Raw genomic sequence first — 11038 nt, forward strand, 5'->3', positions numbered from 1 at the left:
CTGGCATCACTGAGGCATCGAATTGTTATTCTGCCTCTCATTTGAACAGATTTGCTCAATGCTGTTGTCTGGATCTGAATATCTAAGCTGTACATGCACGCGCTTGCTTGTGACCACACGGGAGCAAGGTATGACTCAGATATTAATATGAGCCGGACAAACAGACAGCGTTTTCAGCCTTTGAGTCCATCCTCGCGTCTCATGTGTGTTTCCCAGGGTGCAGGAAGGGGAAGTGAAATGATACATTCTCGGCTCTGTGCACGCTGTGGTAAAAATGTAATAAAACTAAGGTACAAGACCGAGTTGGCTTCTCGCCGCTTTCTGAGATACGGTGACAGCTTGTCTGTGCCAAATTATTGTCCACCATAAAGCCTGCATAAACAGGTGGGAGGTGTAGCTCCCTCCTGAGGCCTTTTACTTTCTTGCTTTTACTTACTCTCAGCACCCTCACTTTCAAACATATATATGAGGGCTCATAATGATTATAGCCCTCGTCCTATCGTCACATGCCATAAAAGTAAGACTTGCTGTAGTTCTCGAGTTACAGGAGCGCTTGGCTTCATGCATGTCAGGCTCATAACCTGTCACATAACTGGTCCCCTGAACACGGGACCTGTTATGTCACCATAAAGGAGATCGGCTTGACAAATTGCAGTTGTTCTGTTGTCCTGCAAGATGATTTAAACATTGAAAAATTACAGAAACAGTGCCCTCTACAGAACATCTAACAAAACTACAGCAGGTCAGTTAAGTTTTATGTCTTTTTGGCTGCCTTTTCCTTCACACTCATTATGCAGTGTATCATAAATACATGCAACACACCATTAGTCCGTGTCCTGACCTGTACCCGGTTATAAATGCAGATATATAACAAACCAAGGTTGCAAGATTAGGCAACCTGCTTGAATTTTTTTCTTAGAAAAGTTTTGAGGATTTGGTAAGCTCTACACAAATAAACACCTTTTTTGAGAAAGTAAATATTGTGCTGGCATATACTGTAAGCCTGTCAAATGCACTATGAAATGCTGTAAATTATAATAAACGTGAAGCCTGTGCAGTCGGACACGGGAGATTATTATGAGATGACACAGATACACATGAGACATGGCATCTGTCAAAACAATCTCATATGACGAGCTTGAGTTTTAGACTAAACTCCATCTGATGGTGAAGATCCTGTATAATAATTCTAATCTCCAGAGCACTTTCCAAACAGACCTTGACGTGAGAGTTTTCTGTCAGCGGCTTTTTTCCAAGATCAAGGCTAAACTTTCAACGTAAAAACATTGCAGCTTGTGAAACAGTCATGAGACGATATTTGTCAGTTTTTGTAGATAGTTTCTTTTATCATTATTATCGTTATGATAATAAAAGACACATTTAAATCTTTTCAGTTTTGCTCTTATTTTAATACAATTATTTACAACCAAACATTAAAAAAATGCTTCCAGAAGAAAACAAGCCTCATAACAGCAATAATAAAATCTCTCTTTAGACTGGCTCAGTTATTAGAAACATTAAACAAGCATCACATCCTGTCTAATTGTACAATTACTGCTGCATTTGAAATAGGAACTGAGGAAATAGCCTTTCCTGTCCTGCTGCGTAACCTTCAACTGATGCTACATTGATAAACTATGATAATAAACACACAGACGCAGGCACACTCACACACACGCTCACGGAGAAAGAGGGGGAGGGGTGGCGGCAAACATTTCTAATGGATCTGTGTTGTGAATGTTGAAAGAGGGTTCCAGAGAGGGGCTCTGGATGTCGCTTCAGTGTCCCTGCTGACCCAGTCCTGCGCACAAACAAACACCAACAGACAACCTATTAAAGATCTAAGCTTGATGTAATTTCCTGTGGCATAGTTCATATCCTATCTACTGCTTTCACTGCTAAATATATTTTCATGTTTGCTCAGAGCTACCAGCAACTTAGCATGTCAGGATGGCTAAAACAGCACAACAAACACCTGAGGTGGTTTCACAATGGAATATATTATATTAGTCATTCCTCCAGATATAGTCCTCCTAAAAACCATATGTGGTCTGGCACTTTCTTGAATCCTGTGTAATTTGTGTTGTTTTCTTACAATGCACTAACAGAATCGTTGATCTTTTCTCCTAAATTTGATCTTAAAATTTAAGAAAAATAAGGACAGATTTACATGAATATTTTACCAAAGTGACTGACTTAAGAATCGGTCTATATCAGACTTCCAGATTGTGAATTTTGTGCCATATATTTCACAAGCACATATCACGCTGTTATATTAGAGATTTTATAATTTTCAGTCAGTTATACTCCTAAATCCCAGGACTAAACTCATGGTGTGGAAGGAAATGTTCAGCCTTGGTGGAGTTACGTTCCTTTCTTGTTCCTCATTTGTCCCTTGTTCTATCCCATGACATTAAAGTTCCCTTTTTCATAGTTTGGAACGTAGCCATATTTCAGATAAGCTGCTTGTGTTTTTGCAGTTCTGTGTTTCATTTCTGTCTTTCAGGCCTCCCCTCCTCCAGACTCATAGCTCCTTAGCTAATGATACAGTTTCACATCAGAGGATTCTGACCAACATGAAATGATCATCTCTGTCTCGTTGTGCAGCAACAGAGTGTAATAATATGAGTCATAATCAACATATAATGCAAAAAAAAAATCATTTCTGAATCCTGATTAAACTACTGCTGCTTAAGAAGCAGATGAGATGGAGATACATCTCCTTTTTGGTAATGGTTGGTTACTTTTTGCATCATCTGGTGACAGCCGCATTCTGTCCTCTTAGACAGCTTCGGCGCATATCAGCGAGAGCCTGGAGAGAGACTTTAGCCTGATGAGAGCCCTTCATTATGCTAATTAATGAAAGTGATTGCAGCTAATGAAACACATGCTCAAACACAGTGTAACAGCGCTAATGAGGAATACTGTAGGTGTGGGTTTGAGGTGACAGCATGCTTGAGAGGGGGTGTTGTTGATTAGCTATAGTGTGTGTGTGTGTGTGTGTGTGTGTGTGTGCGTGTGCGTGTGTGTGTGTGTGTGTTTAAAGCAACCAGATTCATGAAGTTTACCATAGTTTGTCAGAGTAAATCTAGAGCAGAAACAAAAAAGTCCTGGAAATACCAGAAATTCCAAAAGAAAGAGGCAGAACTGCATTAGAGAGAGCTGAGTCTAAACTGACCTATTTCTGCGTCCCTGTGAAGGCTAGCATGAAGTTTTGCTATTGCAAAGTCTACCATGATTAAAGAATTGGTTAGTGTGCAGTACATGGTATAGTGTATTTTATTTTTGTTAATAAATCCAATTTAAAGCATCAGATAATTCATATTTATAACAAACATAGGTGTGAAAACTTGTCTCTATAAAAGCAGAAGTTTTGACTTTGTGTGGAGCATTCTAGTATGTTAACACAATGTTCCCAGCAAAGTCACCCCAAGGTCAGACCACCGAAAGCTCAAAGCCCACGTTTTCTACAGGTCGCAATTAGCACATATGACTTGTTTGGAAGGTTTCATGGCATGGCTGCACAGCTTAGATTTGTTATGTTGCATCTGAAAAAACAAATGAGACCAAAGTGGAGATGTCTGACCATGGACAGCACCATTTTTGGCGAAAACCAAACCAAGAATATCAGAACACACACCTAATACCGACTGTTAACCACAATGATGGGGGGTATATTTGCATATATTTGTATTTGCAGCCATGGGACCTGGACACCTTGGAGTCCAGGTCCAACTCTTGGGCGATCGTGGCTCAAGAGTTGGCAGTTCATCTTGTAATCGGAAGGTTGCCGGTTCGAGCCCCAGCTTGGACAGTTTCGGTCGTTGTGTCCTTGGGCAAGACACTTCACCTACCGCCTACTGGTGTTGGCCAGAGGGGCCGATGGCGCAATATGGCAGCCTCGCTTCTGTCAGTCTGCCCCAGGGCAGCTGTGGCTACAACTGTAGCTTGCCTTCACCAGTGTATGAATGTGAGAGTGAATGAATAGTGGTATTGTAAAGCGCTTTGAGGTTCTCAAAAAAAAGCACTATATAAATGCAATCCATTATTATTATTGAGTCAACTATGAATCTTTCTGTATACTGAAGTATTGTAGAGTTAAATGCGAGGCCATCTGTCTGGCAGCCAAAATATGGCTGAAAATGGTTCATGTAACAAGGCAATGATCCCAACAACAAGTAGTGGAAAAAGAAAAGACTCGAGGTTTTGAAGTAGCCCAGTCAAAGTGAAACATTGTGCCAGGCCCTTAAAAGAGCTGTGCATAAATAACTGCACAAAAACCTAACCATACTGAAACAGCATTGTTAAAAAGAGTGAAACAAAATTCCCCCAGAGGAATGTGAGAGACTGATGAAGTAATATAGAAACTAGTTACTTCAAGTTATTTCTTCCTGGTTCTACGAGTTACTGAGTGAGTTCAGTTGGTTTTTCACAGGAGTGCAGAGTCATGTAAAAACTTTCTTTTTGACATGACAGAGGCTAACTGTTGGTTTGACTAGCGGTTTAACACAAAGCCAGACAACCTTATCGTTTAGCTCACAATCCTCTGACAGAAAGGAAAGAACAAGGGCAAATATTTATTCCATTTGATGACTCTCCTGAGAATTTATATTAGCAGCTGGAGGTTTAGGTGATGTTAATACTTACCTCAGAAGGGAAGGTTGTACGTGTGAGTGTAATGTCTGAGGAAAAAGAATAATAAACAAGCTCACATTAGTCACATTATAAATCAGTCATTAGTGTTCGTCTCATTAAGCTGATTACTCCTGCAATGCTTTGTGCCTGTGAGAATTTGGATGAATGAGACATGAATAAAAACAGAATAAGCTTGAAATCCTGAAGGGGAAATTTGGTTCTGAAGGGAAATTCTCACCAACTATATGATCCTTCGCGTGAACCTGAGACCAGAACTGCGTATCCTCCCTAAAATAGTGCAGCACACAAAAATGTATTACAACAATATCCAAGGCATTGTATGTTGTCGTCTTCAAAGAAGTAGCTTTTTTCTTTTGTATTTTTCATTATAACTTCATGAAAAAGTATTTTAATGCTCTTTTTTAGACCAGTTAAGAAAACCAGTACCTTTTCTGTCTTTCTTCTGCTCTTGCTTTCACTTTAAAAGTGGGTGAAATGAATAGGAAAAGAGAAATTAATGCCTTTCACAAGCGAAGGCAATTAAATCAGCATGAAAACATAGCTTAAAGCATCAGAGTATTTACAACAAAGCAGAAGCTTTTGTGTGAAATACCTTTCCTGTGCACCACTATGATCATGACTGCCAAAGAACAGAGGATCAACACTGCGGCTGACAAAGAGCCCACAACGAGAGGCCAGTCCAGATTTAATGAATCTGCAAACATCAAACTAGTATTAATATTAAATATTTACAAAACCCAGTTGTGAAGTATGTAAAGTATTACAACAGATTTGATTTAAAGTGCTAGTTTAGTAGTCATTTTCCAATGCAATGGAGAGCTCCATTCCAATGTGAAGAAGAAAAAAATGTAGTTTTTAGTTTATTGAAAAAGATGCATTTTGTATTTTGATAAATTCAAAAAAATAAATAAATTATAAATGTAATAAATTAAGTTTAACTGATTCAGATTAAATTACATCCTTTCACAAAAGAACCTGTCGCAGCTGCAACAAGCTTTGCAGACATTTTCCTGGTTACCACAGTCATGTGGCCTTTATGGTAACACCATCATGTTTATGGACTCTTATGGACTGCTCTGCATACTGAAAAGTGACTCTAAGGTGGACTAATGTGTTATTATGTGAGGATCCGGTAGGGAGACCAGTTGAAGTCTTGCAGAACTTTTAGGTATGAGCACAACAACAACAAAAAAGGCATGTTAATAGCCTACCTGTTGATGTTGGTGGTGGGGAATTCCCTTAAATATAAAAAAGGGAGAATCAGCTTCAGTTTCTCTAAAGGTCAGTTCACTCACATACCATTAGAAGTGTAAGTCTGTACCTTTGGTTACAGTTAAAGGGTTGCTGTGCTCAGACTTGCTCCATGTCTCTCCCAGTAGGACACTGTACTGGCACTGGTATAGAGCCACTGGAGAGTCCTGGACAGGCAGTGGGAAGGTGGCTTGATGCTGGAAAACTTTTGCCTGAAATGTTGCAACAGGAAATTCACCATCCACCAAGTAGAGAGAGAACACAGCGCCGGGGTATGCAGCAGACCCTATGCACAGTAAATGCCACACATCTGTCTGCTGTTCAAGGTGAAGATTGGGCGCCGGCAGGATGTCTGGGAGCATGTGAAATAAGAGCAAATAGTATTCAGATAATTAGCTAACTGGATTACTAATTAGGCAGAAAACAAATGACAAAAATTGAATAGATGCAAAAATATTTACAAGTCTTAGTCCTCTTGTGTTAATGTTCTACCTAAAGGTAGAAGGTACCTAAAGGTAGAACATTAACCTAAAATATATCAAAGTACCACATTAACATGTAAAAAACATCACAGAAGAAAGGCTGCAAAAAGTCATACATCTTCACCTGTAATGGTGATTGGAACTACGTTGCTCACAGTGGAATTAACCAGTCCGCTTTCTTTGGTCATTTGATAGAGGCAGGTGTACTCTCCCTCCTCTCCTCCCCTGACTGGCCCCACAGTGAAGACTCCCGGCTGCAGCTGGAAGTTTGATACCTGGCTTGCCCGGGGCTGCTGGATAACAGATGCCGTCCCTGTTTGTTTAGCGGTCCTCAGCAAAAGGAAGCTTGTCGGTTTGTTTGACTGCGACTGTGGATGGGCCGGGACTGTGCAGCTGAAGGACAGCAGGTCCCCGCGTTTGACCTCACCTGAGGAAGGCTCTACAGACAAGACTGGAGGTGGGAGGGAGGTGTCTACATGACAGAAAAGCAATGGAGACAGTAGGGGGAAGCCATTATCTCTCCATGTTTTGTTACTAGATTAATTCTAGACTCTCAATACAAGTAAAAGCTGCAACAAAAAAAAGAAAAAGAAGATAGGCCAGTGTCTGGTTTGTCAGACTTCCTTTTGTAACTGTCAACAGTTTAAGCCGGTAGATATTGTGTTTCATGGGTTTCCGTGTGTGGGGGTGTGTGGTTTCTCTATGAAGAGCAGGATGTAACTACCACTATACACACCCACAGAGAGGAGGACAATAAGAGACCGCAGAGAGCACCTGCATTCAGCAGTGTGTTTGCTGTGCTGGAGTGGAAGCGGATGGGAGTGTTTATTGTTTTAAACCACATGTGGAATCACTACCGATTAACCCAGCCGATTAACGCAGAAAACGTATTTGTTCCGTTTTGAATACAATGAAAAACGACAGCCTCGACCACATCCGACTCATTGACCCATGTCATCTTAATTCTCCCTTTTTTTAATTAAAAATAAATTCATATATTATGAGGTGTGCGAAGGATGTGTTTTTCTTTTTAAATCAGAACCAAGAAGGTCAAAATCAGAGCTGTAAATAAGAGTTTCCATCAAACACACAAACCATTTTGGTCCTCCAGTTGCAAATATGGACTGAATGCGCTGTAGTGACCCTCCTGGCTCCTGTACAGACAGCAGAAAAGTTTACTCTGGCCCGGGACCCATTCTTGTATCCTAACAGTAAAGTGAACTTCTCCAACATGAGAGGGCAGGTCCCGAGAATCCACCTCAATAGAATAAAACAAAAAGAAAGCAATAAAATCGCTGCAGCTCAGGAGGAACTCAACACGCTCCAAAAATATGCGTCCATTTGAAAAAAGAACATATTAAACTACCTTTTCTCTCCTCTCGTAAAGCATGAACAAAACCCCAGTGTTACCCTCGGGGGCTCGGCAGACCAGGACCACGGAGTCCTTTGACTTCGAATAGATCTCCAGGGTAGGAGCTGGAAGAGTGACCGAGGTCGTGGAAGCAGAAAGTCGTCCTATAAAGTAACAGTAAGGTTATAACATTTAGCAGGAATCAGTGAAATCTCAAAAATGTGTCTTCAAATGGAGCAACAGGTTTCTTAACACACATGGGAAAACACAGCGGTCATTACAAAATGTGTCGAATTCACTTTGTACCAAACTTGTGATTACAGCTAAACCAAAATCAGTTGTGAAACTCTAGATAGATAGGGTGCCTAAATATTAGGTACAATTATAGGCAGGAAAAGACATTTTTGTGTGTGTTAAAAATTAAAAATGTAATGGAAATCAAACATCGATTACTTTTTACTCCTAGCAGACATGTAACAGATCTTCTACCAGGCACATATCATAGTGATTGTTAATCTTAACAAATGAAAATTTGACAAAAACACTATACTAAGAAACATCTACTGCGTGAAACTTACCCCAAAGTTGGAGAGAGACCAGTAACAGAGCACATGCCCAGGATGATCGTCCACCACTAACTGAGTGCATCCTTAACGCATCAGCAAGACCGACTGAAGTGAAGAAAACACCTACACGCATAGGCTGTGTATCTCTCTCGCTCCTTCTTTTTCTCTCTCACTTGGCCGCTCTGTGTTTTCTTAATGCATATGACATCCTCTTGAGAAGCAATGGGGGAAGTAAACACACTTCCTTTTTTAGACTTCACAGATCACATGTGTGTTGTGATGGGAAGAAACAGCTGGCCAGCAGTGCAGTAAACCACAAACCTAAGAAGAAAATATCTCTAGGTACATAAACTGAATCCTCAGAAATCGAATGTGACGAGGATGTCAAGGGAACAAAACACAGCCGCTACTACCTGTACTAAATGAAGGCTGTGGTTTCGGTGAAGGTGTTCCTGTGTCAGAGTTTCTATTTCTGATATTACAGAAACAGGTGTGTTGCTAGTCTGATGCTGAAAGCCCTAAAACTGCTGCCAGTGACAGAAGTATGACAGAAGGGACTTTGGGAACAGAGTTTTCCATCTGTCCACCAGATGGCCCTGGACTTTTTTCCCTGTTTAGTCACCTGACTGCCTTCTCTATCTGCCCTGCAGCAACTACTGATCTCCTGATCTTATCTGCCCACTAACACAGCTGTTCCCAGTTTTCCCTGTTATCCCTGTCTGTGCTGCCGTCTGACATAAAACTCTATTCCTGCCACTTTGCTATGTGCTTTTATTGTACCTATTTGAATAGGATGAATCAAAGTAGCCAAAAAAAAACTAGCCTAAAAAAAGTTTAAAAGTGTGGGGAGTGCTTTGAACAGCCACATCTGCAGATGATGGTAGAAAAGTGATGGAGGGGGAGATTAATCCAAGAACTGCAGGAAACATGATGTTTAGAAACTGAATCAACATCTCCAAACTTGACTATGTTAGTCACGGAAGAGCCCTACTTCATTACTCATTCGTCAATGGAAGATTAGGCCTGCTAACATTTCATACAAATAGATATGCAGGAGCAGTAAATGTATTCATTCAAAACGAAGAGTCCTGAACAGCACTTTAAACTTTTATTGGTGTTCAATCATTTTTTTGTCTAAATAAAACACAAACTTCTTTGTTTACTGGAAGGTGAAAAAACGGTCTCTTCCTTGTAGTATAAGTGCAAACTTGCACTCCGGTTTGTCTGGCATAGCAATTTAAAAGTGAGTGTAGCCATATAGCGTTACTTGGGGTATGTTGCAACTTGACAGTAAATTTATAGACAAGAAGAATAAGCTACACCCTTATTCACAATGGGTAATCCTGTCACTCCTGATGCAGAACCATAGGGATGTGTCTCCTGCCAGAATCAAACCAGGGACCTATTGCTTGTTAGATACACTATGGAGCCACTGGCAGATGACTTGTATAATGAATTTAAACTTTTCATGTCATGAATAAAAAGTTGTGCTCTTCCCCTCACCCCGTTCCTTTAGCAGAACTGATTCACGAGGGAGAGAAATTCCACCAAACTGTCCACCACCAGCATTGCTCGTCCTCTGCGTGCAGCAGGCATCAACATCCACAAGGTTTGCGTCACACGTGGACATGCACTGCCGCAGTTTTTCAAACGATGTTGTGCGTCTGCTGTGGATCAAATGAAACGACAGGAAAGAACAAAGACAAAAACGGACAAAGAAGTCAGCCTGCTGATATTTGTGAAGCAGCTCAAAGAGGTGTTTGAAGTCTGTGACGAGGACTCTGACATGTTTTATGTGCCCTGAACGCCTGGTTCAGCTGGCTACTGAGTGTGGGTAAGAGGAACAGGCAAAAACAAGTGATGTGGAAATTACAGGAAGTGTATATTTTGCATTTATTCTTTTCATTTGTTGTGGGAGACAACCACCATAATAGTCTGAGCTATATATCATATTTTCTGTCTCAAAATTTTGGACTTGTATAACTAAACGACCGAGAGACAAGTACAGAACGTTATGCTCCTTAGAAATTCATTTCAGATCCTTACAAGCACATAAATTTAGGTTGGAGAATGAGGGTGCGAACTGATTCCCTTTTTAAGTCTCTTTAATTTAACTGGGAAAAAAAGCAATAATGAAAGGACACGAGCTGACGCAAACCAGCTGAGCTATGTGCTGTATGATTACTCTGAATTATCCCAGCAGGCAACTATAAGGCAATAAAAAAACACTGCTTCATCTAATGATTAGTTTGTCGTATATTAATCTGCTTATAGTAATAGAGATATACTATATACTATAGATATAGATAAACTGTATAGATGCACTATAGATATAGTATAGATCAGTTTTGCAAGTCTGTTAACATCTTATTATTTCCAGTAAACAAATAAACAGTGACCAAACCTATTAAAGTATTGCACGTATATTGATATAAGTGTTTGGCATTTAAAAACACGAAACTGCAGCAGTGAAAAAGAATAGGGAGGCCATGTATGACATCAACACCACAAAATCTGATAGTGTTTGTGAGGTGGTGTGGCAAAGAGAAGAGAGAACAATGTACATAAAAACAGGAATAAAAAGCACAGTGAAAGAGGATAACGAGGGGTGGCTGTGGCTCAGGAGGTAGAGCAGTCAGTGGTTTGATCCAGTGTGCTCCAGCCTACCTGCCTGACTAACCTAGGGCAAGACAATGAAGCCAGAGTGTTAATGTTGGATAGAGAAAGCATGC

General features: G+C 40.4%; 1 protein-coding gene across 1 annotated transcript; it reads right to left on the minus strand.

Moving 5' to 3' along the window:
* Nucleotides 1-1405: 1405 nt before the first annotated feature.
* LOC102796638 (uncharacterized) lies at nt 1406-8439 on the minus strand. Its single transcript, XM_035906373.2, has 11 exons — nt 8319-8439; nt 7756-7904; nt 7485-7647; nt 6514-6861; nt 5978-6259; nt 5868-5894; nt 5249-5350; nt 5083-5113; nt 4874-4923; nt 4648-4682; nt 1406-1801 (listed from the first exon to the last, which is right to left on the minus strand). Exons 1-11 carry the CDS (start codon nt 8437-8439, stop codon nt 1718-1720), a joined length of 1392 nt encoding a protein of 463 aa, XP_035762266.2. The 3' UTR covers nt 1406-1717.
* Between the last annotated feature and the right edge of the window lie 2599 nt (nt 8440-11038).

The sequence above is a fragment of the Neolamprologus brichardi genome, chromosome 6 (genome assembly GCF_056152115.1).
Source record: "Neolamprologus brichardi isolate AB-2024 chromosome 6, ASM5615211v1, whole genome shotgun sequence".
Classification (NCBI taxonomy): Eukaryota; Metazoa; Chordata; class Actinopteri; order Cichliformes; family Cichlidae; genus Neolamprologus; species Neolamprologus brichardi.

Excerpts from the sequence above, each read along its gene's own strand:
- LOC102796638 (XM_035906373.2), bottom strand. The coding sequence starts at position 8,439 with ATGCGTGTAGGTGTTTTCTTCACTTCAGTCGGTCTTGCTGATGCGTTA. Across the intron at positions 7,648-7,755 it reads TTTACGAGAGGAGAGAAAAG|GTGGATTCTCGGGACCTGCC; the intron begins GTAGTTTAATAT and ends TATTCTATTGAG. Across the intron at positions 6,862-7,484 it reads GCAACTGGAGGACCAAAATG|ACACCTCCCTCCCACCTCCA; the intron begins GTTTGTGTGTTT and ends TCTGTCATGTAG.